The 18,838-nt window shown below is 42.4% G+C and overlaps 1 protein-coding gene across 1 annotated transcript; it reads left to right on the top strand.

Moving 5' to 3' along the window:
* The first annotated feature begins 5,263 nt into the window (after positions 1-5,263).
* On the top strand, positions 5,264-18,444 carry dohh (deoxyhypusine hydroxylase/monooxygenase). The gene is made up of 4 exons (XM_073068144.1): positions 5,264-5,591; positions 8,463-8,539; positions 13,225-13,459; positions 15,722-18,444. The coding sequence occupies exons 1-4, from the start codon at positions 5,318-5,320 to the stop codon at positions 16,033-16,035; spliced, it is 900 nt and encodes a 299-aa protein (XP_072924245.1). The 5' UTR covers positions 5,264-5,317; the 3' UTR covers positions 16,036-18,444.
* Positions 18,445-18,838: the final 394 nt, after the last annotated feature.

Genomic DNA, 18,838 nt, shown 5'->3' with positions numbered 1-18,838 from the left:
TCCGAAAAGAGGGTTGTGGTGGTACTTTGGCAAGATGCTACGAATGTGGAATATAGACATTTGTTTGGGTTAGGCCATTCAACAGTGTGTAAATGTGTAGGGGAGGTATGTCATGCCATTGTCTCTCTTCTCAAACCCTTGTACCTCAGGCTGTCTTCTGATGGAGAATTTGAAACTGGGGCTCAGATGTTTGGCAGCAAGTGTTGGTGCTACTGATCATTGCCACATCCCCATCATAGCTCCTGCCCAGTATCACAAAAATTATTTGAATACAATGTGTTGTTGATGACTCAGTTCAGGGTTGTGTGTACTGGGTTTTCCAGTAGTTCTCTTGATACAAAATTTCTGAGGAATTCTGTTCTGTGGAGAAAGGCTACTAAAAAAATTGTTCCCTGACTGTTCAAAAACCATTATAGGCTATTCTGCATATCCACTACATCAATAGTTTCTGAAGCCATATTCAGAAACTGAAACGTTAACACCCCATCAGCTTGTGTTTAAGTCAAACTCAGACTGTAATAGATGATGCATTTAGACAGCTGAAAGCACGTTGGCAGTGTCTTCTGAAGAGGAATGATTGTAGCCTTGAGCTGGTACCAACAATGATCACTGCCTGTTGCATACTTCACAATGTCTGTGAGAAACATTATGACAGTTTTAACAGTGAATGGCTGGGTGTTCTTGGGCAGGAGGAATTTCCTCAACCAAACCAAATTATGTCAGATAGAACAGTTGACAGTCAAGCTGAAGAAATCAGTGAGGTATGTCTGTTTACTTCATAGGTCTACAGAACAGAAAGTTATATTTTAGTTGTAGAACTTTTAGAAATTGTAAATAATATTTTTCAATACAGATATTGGATACAGGAACGTCATGATATTGTGTTATGACGTAATTACAATAAAACTCCAATTAACAGTGCACTGATGATGTTTCCTCGTATGGTGATGAAACATTTGTAAGTAAATTGTTAGGATTGGAGAACAACTCAACCCAATAATAAAACTCCATTTTCCTCAATTATTGCAGTTAAAACGTGTTGTATTTGTTGTGTACAAATGACATTTTGCAATAATTTGGTTAAACAATCATTGATAGATTTTTATATTTGATTCAGTGAAAAAATGTTCACCAGAACCAGGTTTATCAGTGTTACTGTGAAATCTATTGTTTTGTGGTAGCAGTTGAGTGCACGCACAAAATACTATAAGTTACAATAACAAATATAATAAATAGTGGAAAAAGAGAGCAAAATAGTGAGGTAGTGATCATTGACCATTCAGAATTCTGACAGCAGAGGGGAAGACGCTGTGCCTAAAACACTGAGGTTATGTCTTCAGGCTCCTGTAGCTCCTCCTTGAGGGTAGCAATGAGGGTAACAATGAGAAGTGGGCATGTCCTGGGTAATGATGGTTCTTTATCATGCCTGGGGTGATGGGAGTCTTTTGTCATGTCTGGGGTGATGGGAGTCTTTTGTCATGTCTGGGGTGATGATGGTAGCAATGAGAAGACGGCATGTCCTGGGTAATGAGGGTCCTTTGTCATGACCTGGGTGATGGGGGTCCTTTATCATGGATATGCTTTCATATAAAAAGGAGAAGGTTGCATTAGTTGAGACCTAACTATGGTAGAAATGCATGACAATAAATTGCTTTTGTCTAAGGTCTGATGAGTGTCTGAGGCGATGAAAGCCTTGGAGGAAAGGACAGGTCCTTCCAGGTGAGCCAACACTTCACCTGCAAATCTGGGGTCATCTATTGTGTCTGGTCCTCCCAATGTGGCCTCCTCTACATTGGTGAAACCCATCAGGTGCTTTTGTGTGCACCTCCGCTCCATCTGCCAAAAACAGAACTTCCCAGTGAACAAACATCTTAATTCCAATTCCCATTCCTGGTCTTACATGTTGGTCCACGGTCTCCTCTTGTGCCACAATGAGGTAACCCTCAGGATGGAGGAGCAACACCTTATATTTCATGGAGGCTGCCTTCATCGTCGCCAGTGACTTTAAAAGAGTGTCGCAGACTAAAGTCTCTCCGAAGCTTTGTCAGCATATCCAGGTGAACGGATGGGGAGACAGCATATTTGACCACTGCTACTCTCCCTTCCGCAACACTTACAAAGCGCTCCACTGTCTGCCATTTAGAAAATCGGATCATTTCTCCATCTTGCTGCTGCCAAGGTACAGGCAGAAACTGAAACAAGAAATGGCCATAGTTAATACCATCCACTGTTGGTCTGACCAGTCGGCCTCCGTGCTACAAGACTGCTTTGATGACGTCAACTGGAATGTCTTCCATGATGAGGATGTCTCCAAGTGCATCGAGGATGTTGTCCCACTCGGTCGGGGTCTATTCAAACCAGAAACCCTGGATAAACAATTCCGTACGAGTAGCACTCACTGCTTACATTGCCGGTGACCAACAGGAGCTCAAGAAATGCAGCTACAATCTGCACAAAGTTATTCAGGCAGTGAAACAACAATACAGGGACAAGATCCAGACACAACTCTCCACCAACAACACACGCAACTTATGGTAAGGTCTGTACACCATCGCAGACTTCATAGCTAAACACAGTGGAGTTTCTAACATCGCCACCACTCTCCCAGATGAGCTAAATCTTTCTTACGCTCAGTTCGATGTTGCCAACACTGAGCCCGAGGACAGCCCCTGAAGAGACCTGTAGGTTGGTCATCTCTGAGGCCAAAGTACGCAGGTGTTTCCAAACGGGTGGACAGTCGCAAGGCTGTGGGACCGGACGGCATCCCAGGGCAGTTACTCAGGGTGTACACAGCACAACTAGCAGATATGTTTACAGACATTTTTAATCTCTCCCTTTCCCAGTGTAGAGTGCCCTCCTGCTTCAAAACATCCATCATTGCCCCTGTACCAAAAATGACTAAGGTAACATGTCTCGACGACTGCTGTCCTGTCGCACTCACCTCAATAATAAGCAAATGCTTTGAGAGGCTGGTCAAGAACTACATCTGCAGCTTGCTACCACCCACACTGAATCCCCTGCAATTCGCCTACTGATACAACCAATTGACAGATGATGCAATAGCCAGAGCTCTACACGCCGTCCTTACACATCTGGAGAAGAAAGATGCTTATGTGAGAATGCTGTTCTTGGACTACAGTTCAGCACTTAACATCATAATTCTCTCCAGGCCCGACAAGCAGCACAGAGACCTCGGCCTTCACCCTGCCTTGCGTAGTTGGATCCTGGACTTCCTGTCAGATTGCTGGCAGGTGATAAGAGTGCACTCCCTCACCTCTGTCCCTCAACACAGTTGCCCCTTGGGTCTGTGTCCTAAACCCTCTCCTTTACGCCCATGACTGTATCGCCACCCACAGCTCCAATCTGCTAATTAAATTTGCAGATGGTACTACACTAATTGGCCTAATCTCAAAAAATAATGAGGCAGCCTATAGAGAAGTCATCATCTTAACACAGTGGTGTCGAGAAAACAATCTCTTCCTCAATGTTGCAAAAACTAAGGAGCCGGTTTTGGACTACAGGAGGAATGGAGACAGGCTAGCCCCTATTGACATCAATGGATCTGGGGTTGAGAGGGTGAACAGCTTTAAGTTTCTTGGAAAACACATCACTGAGGATCTCACGTGGTCTGTACATACCGGCTGTGTGGTGAAAAAGACACAACAGCACCTCTTTCACCTCAGACGGTTGAAGATGAAATCCTTTCTACAGGGGAACAATTGAGAGCATCCTGACTGGCTGCATCACTGCCTGGTATGGGAACTATACTCCTCTCAATCGCAGGACCCTGCAGAGAGTGGTGTGGACAGCCCAGCACATCTGTAGATGTGAACTTCCCACTATTCTGGACACTTATAAAGACAGGTGTGTAAAAAGGGCCTGAAGGATCATTGGGGACCCGAGTAACCCCAACATCAAACTGTTCCAGCTTCTACCATGCGGGAAACGGTACATCAACATAAAAGCCAGGACCAACAGGCTCTGGGACAGCTTCTTCCACCAGGCCATCAGACTGATTAATTCATGCTGACGTTACTGTATTTCTATGTTATATCGACTGTCCTGTGTTTGCCTATTATTGGGACTTTGAGGATCAGGCCACATTTAATAATTAATGCAGAAAACCAGGTAATTGAAAAGGGTCAACAAACTTGTAACTATAAAATGACTATAAATTACAAAATAAATAGTATACAGTATATGAGGGAATAGCCGTCTGGTGGAGTAGTGGTATCAGCGGTGGACTTCAGGGCAAGAGTCCCGAGCTTGAATCCGGCCGGCTCCCTCCATCAGTGCCTGGGTTGAGTGACGAGCTGGCAACTCGACATCGTAAAAAAAACCTGGAGCGGGATGGGCTCCGCTAGGTTTCAGAGGCCCAAGCCGTACGATGAGCAATCACCAAAAAGATCGGTGCAAAAAGCTTGTCATGACGGCGCCCCGACGTCTCCACCGGGATTAACCGGGCGCGCACACGCAAACACACATAAAGGAAAAACAGGGTAGAGTTCATGGACCACTCAAGAAATCTGATGGTGGAAGGGAGGAAGCTGTTTCTGAATTATATGTGGGTCTTCAGTCTTGTACCTCCTCCCTGTTCAGGGGTTCCCGACATATTTCACGCCATGGACCCCTACCATAACTGAGGCATTGTCTGTTGAAGATATCCTAGCCGGAGGGACGCTCCATTTTAAGAAGTCCTTGCCTCAAAACATCAATTACCTCCTGACCTGCAAATACATCCAGCATTGTATTTTTATATTCACGATCCTACGTGAAAAATGCTAACTTCAGTCTGAGATACAACTTAAACTTCCAGCTTTTAAGCTATAAATGAGCTACACGAGATTGAACTACAACTTTATGGTCTTTTCAAACACAGATTTGGTTATATGTGTGTTGCTTAAGATTTACAGCAACTTCAGAATTTACTCTTTTCCATGGATGCTGCCTGACCTGCTGAGTTCCTCCAGCATTTTGTATGATGCTTTGGATTTCCAGCATCTGCGGTTCTCTCGTGGTGTAGAATTTCTCCTGTTTACATATAACTTTATGGCTTTTTAAACAGTTGATGAAATACATGACATTTTACGGCTTTTCAAACATCGAACAAGCAACCTACTTCAAAGCGCACATGACCCGATTCCAATTGGCCGGACACAATGCCGAAGTCACGTGGTTCCAGGCAGAGGCGCGGTTTCACGGCGAAGTCACGTGGTTCAGAGTTCAGGCAGAGGCGTTGTTTTACGAGCGGAGTCACGTGGTTTCGGACAGACGCGAGGTTTCACGAGCGGAGTCACGTAGTTCCGGCTGGTGAAAGATGGCGGACGCCGAGACGGTGGAGGCGATCGGCAGGGTTTTGGTGGACGTGTCGAGGCCGCTGAAGGAGCGGTTCCGGGCGTTGTTTACTCTCCGCAACCTGGGTGGACTGGCTGCCATCGAGTGGATCTCGAAGGGGTTCACGGACGAGTCAGCGCTGCTGAAGCATGAGCTGGCCTACTGCCTGGGTCAGATGCAGGACGAACGGGCTATTCCGGTGCTCAGGCGGGTGCTTCAGGACAGTAGCCAGGATCCTATGGTCCGGCACGAAGCAGGTGGGCAGCATCGGCAGGTGTACCGCCTCCGCTAGCTTCCGAGGGTCTGACACGCTAGTCACAGAGTCGGCTTCATTGCCACTGACTTGTGCTGCGTGTCGTCATGTTGGAAACTAACACGGCATTGTGGTGAATGATTAGTTAATAACTGGCACTTGTGGAGGGTAAATGTTGTTGGGGTGATAGTGCCATGTCCAACTTTTTGATTAAAATGGACTCATTAGGTGCTCTGTTCTAAGGTGACTGTCGTGGAAGGTGTCAGATCCGTAGGTGTTATCATATGAGGCTGGAGTGCTAGGTAGGTGGATAGTTCGTAAGAAAGTTAACTCCTTCCGTCATTAACGCTGGTTTAAAAAAAAAACAAGGAAAATCTCAGCAGGTCAGGCAGCATATGTGGAGGCAAAATGATAGTTGATGTTGATAGTCATGCAACTGTGTCAGGACTGATGTGTGTCAGGGTGCTGGTGCATACTTGATAGGCCAAATGGCTGTTTCCAATGTTATGAGAAATAATTTTCCAAAGAAAATGTATGGAAGCATTTTACAGCATTTCTATATCTGTTTTTAGTTAGTTTTAATACTTGCATAACCTGATGTTTTGGATTATTCCCCTCCCCCCCCCCCAATGTGATTCATAACTGGGAATATTAGGTTCAAGTTTGTCATATCCAGCCAAACAAAACAGAATTCCTGTGGGTCCAAGGGGCAAAGCATGCTACCAACAGCACATAGCACATATGGTATGATAGCAGAAAGCATATTATCCTGAAAAGGAAGGGTCAGCAGCCAGAAGTCGTGCTACATATTGGTACCAATGACATAGGAAGAAAAAGGGATGAGGTTCTGAAAAAAAAGAATATTGGGAGTTAAGAAACAGGATCTCGAGGGCAGTAGTCATGGGATTGTTGCCTGTGCCACATGTCAGTGAGTGTAGGAATAGATTGGGGTGGCAGATAAATGTGTGGCTGAAGAATTGGAGCAGGGGTCAGGGATTCAGATTGCCGGATAATTGGGGCCTCTTCTGGAGCAGGTGGGACCTGTACAAAAAAGGGACGAGTTGCACTTGAATCCAAGAGGGACCAATATTCTTTTAGGCAGATTTACTAAAGCTGTTGGGAGTGGTTTAAACTAATATGGCAGGGAGATGGGAGCCAGTATGATAGTTGAGGATGACCCAGCAGATTTACAAGAGATTGATGAGTGTAACATGAATGTAAGGAAGGACAAACCAATAATTGGGTACAAATGCAGACAGAACAAAGTTAATTGTACCACAGGCAAAATTCGAAAAAGGTGCAGGTGCAGGACTGAAGGTACTGTATTTAAATGTGCGTAGCATTTGGAATAAGGTGGAGGAACTAGTGGTGCAGATATAGATCGGTTGGTATGAAATTGTGGGCATCAATGAGTCGTGGCTGAAACAAGCCCATAATTGGGAGCATAACATCATAGGATATACTTTATATCAAAAGGTCAGGCAGGAAGGCATAGGTGGTGGTGTGGAAGGAATTACATCTTTAGAAAAAGGTGACATAAGGTCAGAGAACACACACAAAATGCTGGTGGAACGCAGCAGGTCAGGCAGCATCTATAGGGTGAAGCACTGTCGACGTTTTGGGCCGAGACCCTTCGTCAGGACAGGTTAGAGAATGTTGAATCTTTGTAGGGCGACCTAAGAAACTGCAAGAGTAAAGAAACCATTATGGGAATTAGATATAAGCTTCTAAATAGTAGCCAAGAGGTGGGTTAAGATTTCAAAGCAAGCTGGAAAAGGCATGTAATAAGAGTAAGATCACAATTGTAATGGGGGACTTCAATATGCAAGGGGATTGAGAAAATCAGGTTGATATCAGATTGTAAGAGAAGGAACTTATTGAAAGCCTGAGATGGTTTTTTTTTACAGCAGCTTGAACCTACTCTAGGAAAGGCTATCTTAGATTTGGTGTTGTGTAATAACCCAGGTTTTGTTAGGGAGCTTAATGTAAAGGACCCCTTAGGAAGCAGTGATCATAATATGATTGAATTCGTACTGCAGTTTGAGAGGGAGAAGCGCAAGTCCCATGTATCAGTATTACAGTGGAATAATGGGAATTACAGAGGCATGCAGGAGGAGCTCACCTAGATGGATTGGAGGAGGATACTGACGGGGATGACAGCAGTCTCTGGGAATAGTTCACAAGGCGCAGGATAGATATGACCCACAGAATGCTGGGGGAGGAGGGAAGTGATCTCATTGAAACCTTTTGAATGTTGGAAGGACTAGATAAGGTGGATGTGGAGAGGATGTTTCTTTTGGTGGGGGTATCCAGAACTAGAGGGCACAGCCTCAAACTTGAGGGGTGACCTTTTAGAACAGAGGGAAGGATGATTTTTTTATAGCCAGTCTGTGGAATGCTCTGCCACAGACTGCAGTGCAGGCCAAGACTGTATGTATATCTAAGGCAGAAGTTGATCAGTCTGGGCATCAAAGGATATGGTGAGAAGGCAGTTGTATGGGCTTGAGTGGGTTCTGGGATCAGCCGTTATGGAATGGCAGAGTAGACTCGAAGGGCTGAATGGCCTAATTCTGCTACTCTGTCTCGTGGTCTTATAATCACAAAAATATATAAATAACCCAAGTCCCTGAATGGCACGGCCTGTAGATTGATGGTGCATGGGATATTGTCCTTGTCCAGCAAGTTCTTCCACTGAAGTTGTAATCTTCATAACTGGTCTTAAAGCAACTTCAAACTGATTGCCTTTTGTTTCTATTTGCAGTCATGGTGTATGTTTCTAATCAATTTAGGACTGATTACCATTAAACATTCAAAGAACTTCTTTTCCTGAATTGCATTTGAACTGATGTCTCTTTTTTTTGTAATGTTATTTCAGGAGAGGCATTAGGAGCTATCGGAAAACCAGAGGTCCTTGAATTATTAAGAGAATATTCACATGATCCAGTGATAGAAGTAAGGTATTCTTAATAGAATTTTACAGATCATAGATAGTGTGCCTTGTATCAGTTCAAAGATTTTGAAAGGTGTACTTTTCATTGTATGGTATAATTTTGATTTATCTATTTGTTGAGATACAGTGCGGAATAGGCCCTTCTGGTCTTTCGAGCCATTCTACCTACTAACCCCAATTTAATCCTAGCCTAATCTCTATTGAGATACAGTGCAGAATAGACCCTTCTGACCCTTCAAACCATTCCAGCTGCTAATCCCTTAACCCTAGCCTAATCACAGGACTATTTACAATGACCAATTAACCTACTAACCAGTACATCTTTGGAATCCAGAGTACCTGGTAGAAACGCATGCAATCACAGGGAGAACGTACAAACTCCTAACAGGCAGCAGTTGAAATTGAATCTGGGTTGCCCGTCTTGTAAAGTGTTGTGCTATTGTGCCACCATTTTGAATGGGAAAATTAATTTATTGGTAAATGTGTGGTAATATCTTCAAATTTTCTATAAAGCAGAAATTGTGGATTAATTTATTAAATTCCAATGCTGCTTTTGTTTCATTATATAACCACATGGTTCCTGTTGGTGTAGAATTTATCTATTTAAGGGGTTATTTTCTCCCCTGGAAAACAAATATCTGTTTGTGGGTGGGAGGGTGCTGCACACGTTTCTTGCCCTTTTAAGTTCCAATTTGTGTTTGGGAAAGGTAACAAAATTATTAGGGAGCATAAATCATTCCTTTGCAAAGGAGTCACAGTGGTGATCACAGAGAAATAGATTCAGTAATTGAACTGACTTGCTGGTTTTTGGATTACTTAGTCCACTAGTTTCTGGTCTTTTTGAACATAAATCCTGACTCCACTCTTCACCTTTGTAAAATATACAGTAAACGTTACCATCAATGCCTGAGAATATCAGTGTTCCAACTCTCCCTGAGACTGCTGGCAACACTAGGCTAGGTAGCCGTCTTGCAGAATGTACAGTACAGTATGTTTATTGTTGGCTACTTTTTGTGACTAAGTCGCCTCTCATTGAAGCCTCACCGTTTAAACACTGATGCCCTCTTGATGCAGTCACTTTCACTGGGTTGTGAATCACTGAGGTAGTTAGTCTTGAGTTGCTCATTTAGTAGGATTTGCACTTTATCATTGGGTACCTTTACTTATTTAGAGATAGTGGAACAGGCCCTTCCAGTCTGACGAGATGCGCTGCCTAGCTTCCCACCCTAGCCTGAGTGAGACCTCTGTCGGTCAGAGTCATCCATGGATGTTGTGTCCTGGGTGTCTAGATACACAAGCCGGGGCAGTATGATATGGAGAACAAGCTGTTGCCCGTGTAGCAGCCTCTCCTCTCCGTACAGCTGATGAATGCAAAGGAACGGCAGAGACTGATACAGTTTGCCACCAGCAGCATTGTAGGAGTTGCCAATCAGCATTGAACTCGACAGAGACTGCCTTAGAGACTCGAGCTGTGGACTTTTTCATCAGGATTTACCCTCAAAGCCTTCCCCATGAGTGGGTATAGCCACAAGGCAGCAGAGGTTTGAGATCAGTTTTCCCTCCAGATGAGCTGCCAACCACGACTAATGAGCCTCATTTGGCCAAAGCGACTGGTTTTAAGGTGTCAGTGACCTGCCTTTGCCCATTCTGTCAGTACAAATGATTCCACTTGGTTTATTAGCTAAGCCAAGTGTGATGGCCAGGAGCTGGGCTTGGTTGCCCTAGACTATTTGAGGTGCATGCCATTGGGAGCATTTGATAGGTAGTAGGATGCCGCTGATACCAAACTATCAATCTCTGCTGTTCACAAACAAGAGAATATCTGCAGACGCTGGAATCTGAGCAACACACAAAATGCTGGAGGAACTCAGCAGGCCAGTCAGCATCTGTGGAAAAGAGTACAGTCGATCATTTGGATGTTGCATCCTGGCTGTCTTAAGTCTATGCAAGCCAATGCAGTATGATATGGAGAGCAAGCTGTTGCTCCTGCAGCAGGCTGGCCTTCTCCACGTAGCTGATGATTCCAAAGGAACAGCAGAGATCACACAAATTGCTGGAGGAACTCAGCAGGCCATGCATCATCTATGGACAAAGCAGTTGAGGTTTTGAGCTAAGACCCTGCAGCAGTCCTGAAAAGACTGTATTCTTTCATAGAAGCTGCCTGGCCTGCTGAGTTCCTCCAGCATTTTGTGTGTTACTTGGATTTCTAGCATCTGCAGATATTCTCTTGTTTGTGAACAGCGGAGATCGATAGTTTGGTACCAGCGGTGTCGCAGGAGCTGTCCTCATATAGGACTGCCTTAGGGAGTCCAACTCAGGATTTTTCCTTGGGCTTTACTCCTGAAGCCTTCCCCATGATTGAGTATAGCTGAAAGGCAACAGAGGTTTGAGATAGAACATGAGAAATAGGAGCAGAAGTAGGCCATCCGGCTCATCAAGCCTGCCCCGCCATTCAATAAGATCATGGCTGATCTGTCTGTAAACTCAGCTCCATCTACCTGCCTTTTCCCCACAACCCTTACTATGTAAAAACCTATCAACTGTTTCTTAACTATATTTAGTGAAGAAGCCTCAACTGCTTCCCTGGACAGAGAATTCCACAGATTCACCTCTCTCTGGGAAAAACAGTTTCTCCTCATCTCTGTTCTAAATCTTCTTCCCTGAATCTTGAGGCAATGTCCCCTCATTCTAGTCTCACCTACCAATGGAAACAACTTTCCTACTTCTATCTTATCTATCCCTTTCAAAATTTTATATGTTTCTATAAGATCCCCTCTTCTGAACTCCACAGTATAGTCCCAGGCGACTCAATTGCTGCTCATAGGTTAACCCCTTCATCCCTGGGATCAACCTGGCGAACCTCCTCTGCACTGCCTCCAAAGCCAGTGTATCCTTCCTCAAGTATGGAGACCAGAAATGCACACATTCTGTTTGCTGCCTTAATAACCTGTGGTAAGCCAACTTTTTGCAATCCATGAACAAGTACTCCCAAGTCCCTCTGCACACCAGCACGCTGCAGTCTTTCACCATTTAAATGATAATCTGCTCTTCTATTATTCCTTCCAAAGTGGATGATCTTGCATTTACCAATGTTGTATTCCATCTGCCAGACCTTGGCCCACTCACTTAACCTATCTATATCCCTCTGCAGACTCTCCACATCCTCTGTACAATTTGCTTTTCTGCTCAGTTTAGTGTCATCAGCAAATTTTGCTACACAACACTCAGTCCCCTTTCCAAATCATCAATGTAAATGGTAAACAGCTGCAGGCCCAGCACCGACCCCTGCGGCACCCCACTCACCACTGACTGCCAACCGGAGAAACACCCATTTATACCAACTCTCTGCCTTCTATTGGCTAACCAATCCACTATCCATGCCAATACACTTCCTCCGACTCCATGCATCCGTATCTTATTTACAAGTCTCTTGTGTGGCACCTTATTGAATGCCTCTGGAAATCCAAGTATATGACATCCACCTGTTCCCCTCTATCCACTGTACTCATTGTGTCCTCAAAGAACTCCAGTAAGTTTGTCAGACAGGACCTGCCTTTTCTGAATCCATGCTGTGTCTGTCTAATGAAACCACTCCTTTCTAAATGTTTCACTATTTCTTCCTTAATGATGGCTTTGAGCATTTTCCCAACTACAGACATTAAGCTAACTGGCCTATAGTTGCCTGTCTTTTGCCTACATCCTTTTTCCAAAAGTGGCGTGACAATTGCTGTCTTCCAATATGCCGGGACCTGCCCAGAGTCTAGAGAGTTTTGATAAATGATTACCAAAAGTGTCTACTATAACTTCCGCCAATTCCTTCAGCACCCTGGGATGCATCCCATCAGGGCCATGGGACTTGTCTACCTTCAGGCCCTCTAGTTTGCTCATCACTATCTCTTTAGTGACAGTGATTTTTATCAAGGTCCTCGCCTCCTATTTCATCCACAACATCCTTCTTTGGCATATTAGACATGTCCTCCACCGTGAAGACCAGCACAAACTAGTTCTTCAATGCCTCAGCCATTTCCTTATCACCCGATATCAATTTCCCCTTCTCGTCCTCCAGGGGACCTATGATGACTTTAGCCACCCTCTTCAGCTTTATATATTTATAAAAACTTTTGCCATCTGTTTTTATATTTTGTGCTAATTTACTTTCATACTTTACCTTCCTTTTCCTTATTTCTTGTTCAGTTCTCTGTTGCTTTTTAAAGTTTTCACAATCCTCCAGTCTCCCACTACTACTTGCGATTTTGTACATATGAGCTTTTAATTTGATACTGTCTTTTTCCTTAGTTATCCAAGGCTGGCTCTCCCCACACTTACTGTCCTTATTTTTGACTGGAATATACTTTTGTTGAGCACTGTGAAAAATCTCTTTGAAAGTATTCCACTGTTCCTCAACTGTCCTACCAAATAGCCTGTGCTCCCAATCCACATTAGCCAATTCCTCCCTCATCCTGTTATAGTCTCCCTTGTTCAAGCATAATGCACTAGTTTTAGTTCTATTTCATCTTCCATCTGAATGCCCGTCTGTCAGAGTTTTCCTTCTAGCTGATTGTAATGGAATCTAAATGAAAGAGGGAAGCTGTGGCTTTGGAGAGACTGGGTAGTTTTAATTTGAATTTGATCACTCATAGCTGTCCTACACTTAGAAATTTAATTTCTGTATTTATTTTTTTTTTAGGTGGCTGAAACCTGTCAGCTAGCAGTGAAACGAATTGAGTGGTTACAGAACAACAAAGATCAGAGTGAAAGCCAATACTGTTCCGTTGATCCTGCTCCACCAGCCTCGGAGAAAGACGTCAACAGGTTGAGGGGAATACTCCTGGATGAATCCTTGCCCTTGTTTGATAGATACCGAGCAATGTTTGCCCTTCGGAACATCGGAAGCAAAGAAGCAGTATTGGCTTTGGGAGATGGTATGAATTTTATTGTGTTCCTGTCACACTATTAATGTCATGGACAGGTAGCCTCCAACCTGATTTATCAACATCTGGTAATTTATTCCCCCTTCTCTCTTCATATCCATTCTGGCTCCCGTCTTACCCTTTCTCTTTACCTGCCCATCACCCCTTTTGGTACTTAAAGGGAAGTACTTTCGTGCTGTACTTTCCTCTCCAATCAGATTCTTCTCACTAACCCTTTACCACCTAACATCTTCCACCTTCGTACTTCATGCTCCCTCCCCCACTCACCTATCTCCCCCATCACCTGGTCTCACCTATCAATCTGCCAGCTTGTCTTTAAACTGGAACTGGGAAGGTCCACATTCCCAAGTGATTAGTAAGGCAAGGAATACAAGTGATTAGTGTCTTGTCATGCAATGAAAACCTATAATATAAGAGCTGGATATCACCCATGTTATATAATCATATCTTAAGTAGCATTGCCCCTCTTCTCACCTGCCTCACTCTTCTCCTCACCTTCTCCTGCCTATCACCTCCCTGTACCCCACCACCTTTCTCCAATAGTCCACTGTCCTCTCCTATTATATTTCTTTACCTTCTCCAGCTATTCCCTCTGTTTCTCACGTCAGTCTCCCTCCCCTACCCACCCACCTTCCCCATCATCTGACAGCTTGTCCTCCTTCCCCTCCCCTACCTCCTTATTCTGGCTGCTTCTTCCTTCCCTTCCAGTCCTGAGAACTGTTTATTCATCTCCATACATGCTGCCCGACCTGCTGAGTTTCTCCAGCACTTTAGATTTCCAGCATCTGCAGAATCTCTAGTGTTTACACTTGGATAGAAGCATTTTGCCAGGATTGAAAGGGTGCCCTGGTGGCATGGCAGTCAGCGATGCAGTTACAGCTCAGTCTTCTGGAGTTCGATCTCAGTGCCATTCCGTAAGGAGTCTCTGTATATATCGTGGGTTTTCTGAGTCCTCTGTTTTCCTCCCACAGTCCAAAGAGCTACAAAGTCCAAAGAGTCCAAATGTTAATTGGTCATTGTAAATTGTTCAGTGATTAGATTAGGGTTAAATTGGGGTTGTCAGAGGTTGCTGGGCAGCACAGCCTGAAGGGCCTATTCAACACTATCTCTAAATAATTTTTAAGAAGTTCTTATTGAACAGCAAAGCCAGCTCGAGGAGAAGGTGGATCATTTTTAAAATTAAAAGTTAATTCAAGATATCACATGCAATATTAAATCTAAACCAAGCTCTTTGTAAAGTAAACCATTCTAAACTGAATGATGGTAGCCAATAGAAAGTGACTGAGGCATCTCATAAGTGATTCTACAGGAAATCCAGAGCAACACCCACACAATGCTGGAGGAGCTCAGCAAGTCGGGCAGCACCTGTGGAGGGGAATGAACAGTCGACATTTTGGGCCGAGACCCTTCATCGGGACTGGAAAGGAAGAGGGAGGGGAGGCATCTCATTGCTATTACTAAAAAATTATCCACTTGAAGTCAACATTAGTCTTAAGGCTTTTTGGGATGGGAAACCTAGTGCTCTCTCTGCCCAAAATAACAACAAATAAAGGCAATGGATTTTAATTTAAATGGTTTTTAGCTGCAGTTTTTGTACATCAGATGCTGTTTACTATGTACTCAGTGGCCACTATTCGATACCTCTTGTATCTAATAAAGTAGCCACTGAGAGTACGATCGTGGTCTTGTGCTGAAGCCCATCCACTTCTCGGTTCAGAGATGCTTTGTACTCCACTGTTGTAAATGTGTAGTTATTTGAGTTCCTGTCAGCTTGAACCAGTCTGGCCATCCTCCTGATTTCTCTCATTAACAAGGTGTTTTCACTCAGGGAACTGCTGCTCACTGGATGGTTTTTGTTTCTCAAACCAATCTCTGTAGACTGTTGTGCATGAAAATCGCAGCAGATCAACAGTTTGAGATGCTCAAACTATGGTCAAAGTCACTTGGATCTCATTTCTTCCCCATTCTGATGTTCGGTCTGAACAACAGCTCAACCTCGTGAATATGTCTGCATGCTTTTATGCATCGAGTTGCCAATTGGGTGTTTGCATTAATAAGGGGTTGTACCTCATAAATTACACCAGAAAGCTGTTTCCATGCAGTTCAGAAAAAGATGCCCCTTGTGAAGTAGAAAATTGTTCATTATTTATAGCCTTGATGAGTTTCCAGACTTGGATGTACCCCAGGTCTTGCATGTGGGATCCTCTAAATATAATTTGTGATGTCTAATTGAATATGCATTTTCCTGTCTAGGTTTACAGTGTAGCAGTGCCTTATTTCGACATGAAATTGGCTATGTCTTTGGTCAGATGCAACATGATGCCAGTATTCCTCCGCTGATAACAGCATTGAGAAACATGGATGAAAATCCCATGGTACGTCATGAGTGTGCGGAGGCTTTGGGGTCCATTGCCAAAGACACCTGCATGGAAGTACTGAAAGAATACTTGTACGACGAGGAGCGTGTTGTGAAAGAGAGCTGTGAGGTGGCATTGGACATGCTTGAATATGAAATCAGTACTGACTTTCAGTATGCTGATGGCTTGGTCAAACTACAGAGAAGCTGATTTGGAGACTCTAACATCTTTATTGGACTTCTGTTAATCAGCTAAAAGACTGTTGAAGCTTCTTGGGATTTGATGTAATGAGTACTCAATTCTTGGAACTTAAACTTTCTCCAGTTTGAGGCATGTATTTTTAAATATAGTTCCTGAATTATGTTATAGAATTTAAAACAATACATCGAGGGTTATTTATCTGGTGTGTGTCTCATTACAACATGGATCGAGGACATTTGACCCATCAAGTCTATTCTGGCTCTGTCTATTTCTAATCACTTCCCTGCTGTCATCATTATGTGCTATATACACAGAATGGTAAGTGCATGGAACATCCTGCCAGAGATGGTGGTTGAGGCAGATGCATTTGGGGCTTTCAAAGAACTCTTTAGATAGAAAAATGATGGGTGGGTAAAAGGGAAAGGTTAGATTGATCTTAAAGTAGGTTAAAAGGTCAACACAATATTGTGGGTTGAAGGGCTTGTGCTGTAGTGTTTTATGTTGAAATAAAATGTGGAATTGGCTTGAATCTTAGTAATACATGTCAACAGGCCAAGGCCTGCTTATTAATCAACAGATATCTTGTTAGCTTATGGAATGCACGATATACAGTGGCATGTAGAAGTTTGGGCACCCTGGTCAAAATTTCTGTTACTGTGAATAGTTAAGTGAGTAGAAGATGAACTGATCTCCAAAAGTCATAAAATTAAAGATGAAACATTCTTTTCAACATTTTAAGCAAGATTAGTGTACTTTTGTACAATTTTAGAGTGAAATAATGGAGCACCATGCAAAAGTTTGGGCACCCCAAGAGATTTGAGCTCTCATAACTTTTACCAAGGTCTCAGACCTTAATTAGCTTGTTAGGGCTATGGCTTGTTCACAGTCATCATTAGGAAAGGCAAGGTGATGCAAATTTCAAAGCTTTATAAATACTCTGACTCCTCAAACCTTGTCCCAACAATCAGCAGCCATGGGCTCCTCTAAGCAGCTGCCTAGCACTCTGAAAATTAAAATAAATGATGCCCACAGAGCAGGGAAGGCTATAAGAAGATAGCAAAGTGTTTTCAGGTAGCCATTTCCTCAGTTCGTAATGTAATTAAGAAATGGCAGTTAACAGGAACGGTTGAGGTCTGGAAGACCAAGGAAGCTTTCCCAGAGAACTGCTTGTAGGATTGCTAGAAAGGCAAGTCAAAACCCCTGTTTGACTGCAAAAGACCTTCAGGAAGATTTAGCAGACTCTGGAGTGGTGGTGCATTGTTCTGTGTTCTGTCCTTCATGGAAGAGTCATCAGAAGAAAACCTTTCCTGCTTACCACAAAATTCAGCATCAGAAGTTTGCAAAGGAACACCTAAACAAGCCTGATGCATTTTGGAAGCAAGTCCTGTGGATTGATGAAGTTAAAATAGAAATTTTTGGCCGCAATGAGCAAAAAGTATGTTTGGAGAAAAAAGGGTGCAGAATTTCATGAAAAGAACACCTCTAAATTTTTATTATTTTTTAAATTGAATTTTCAAATAGGTTACAGAAAGAAAAATATCAACCCTTCCCTCCCTCCCCTTAACCCCTCCCCCCCAACATATCCCTATAGAAAAAAGAAGAAAAAAAGAGAATGCCTGGATATCGGAAGATCCCCACATGCTCCATGGAGTTCATAATAGCTTTAATATATATTTATTTCTTTCCCCAGATAACCAATAATTATATCTTTGGAGCACCTATATATTTAATCCTATCTTTTGTAAATAAGGGCGACAAATTTTCAGAAATATTTCATTTTTATCTCAAATTATAAGTAATTTTTTCAAATGGAATGCAGCTAAAAATTTCATTCTTCCAATGATCTATACTTAAGTATGAATCTGATTTCCAAGTAACTGCAATAGCCTTTTTGGCTACTGCCAATGCAATTTTTATGAATTCTTTCTGATATTTATTCAATTTGGATTTCAATTTTATCCCTTCAATATCGCCTAGTAAAAATAATGTTGGATTATGTGGAAGTTGTATTCCAATAATTTGTTCCAGTAAAACTTAAATTTGTCCAAAAAGGTTGAATTTTAAAACAAGACCAAGTAGAGTGTAAAAAAAAGTACCAATTTCTTGATTACATCGAAAACATTGATCAGATAAATTTGAGTTTAATCTATTTTTTTGTGGTGTAATATATATTTGATGTAAAAAGTTATATTGTACTAATCTTAGTCGAACATTTATTGTATTTGTCATACTGTCAAGACATAATCTTGACCAACTTGTTTCATCAATTTTAATATTCAAATCAGTTTCCCATTTTTGTCTTATGAATTCCTTGTTTAATTGCCTGTTTTTGAATCAAATTATACATACCAGAAATAATTTTTAAAGTTTTTCCTTTATGAATTAAAGTTTCTATTTCATTAGGTTTTGGCAATAACATTGTTTGACCCAGTTTATCTCTTAAATAAGCCCTTAATTGGAAATAACAGAAAAGAGTGTTATTTGATATTATTTATTTAATTATTTGCTGATGATGTTCTGATTTATCTAACTAACCCATTGCATTTGTTGCATAAATTATCTTCTAGATTGGAAGAATATGGGAAAATATCAGGGTACAAAATAAATTGGGATAAAAATGAAATTCTACCCCTTACTAAAGGAGATTATAGTCAATGTCAATTAATAACTCAATTTAGATGGCCAATAAATGGTATAAAGTATTTAGGTATAAGAGTTGATAATGATATAAAGAATTTATATAAGCTAAATTATTTGCCATTATTGAAAAACATTTGAGAGGATCTTGATAAATGGATGATGTTACCATTAA

The sequence above is a fragment of the Hemitrygon akajei genome, chromosome 16 (genome assembly GCF_048418815.1).
Source record: "Hemitrygon akajei chromosome 16, sHemAka1.3, whole genome shotgun sequence".
Lineage (NCBI taxonomy): Eukaryota > Metazoa > Chordata > Chondrichthyes > Myliobatiformes > Dasyatidae > Hemitrygon > Hemitrygon akajei.
This window is presented reverse-complemented; position numbering and strand designations above follow the sequence as displayed.

Bases quoted from the DNA above. Each gene is read 5' to 3' on its own strand.
- dohh (XM_073068144.1), top strand. From the start codon at position 5,318: ATGGCGGACGCCGAGACGGTGGAGGCGATCGGCAGGGTTTTGGTGGAC. The intron at 5,592-8,462 runs GTGGGCAGCATC...ATGTTATTTCAG, and splicing joins TATGGTCCGGCACGAAGCAG to GAGAGGCATTAGGAGCTATC. The intron at 13,460-15,721 runs GTATGAATTTTA...TTTCCTGTCTAG, and splicing joins AGTATTGGCTTTGGGAGATG to GTTTACAGTGTAGCAGTGCC.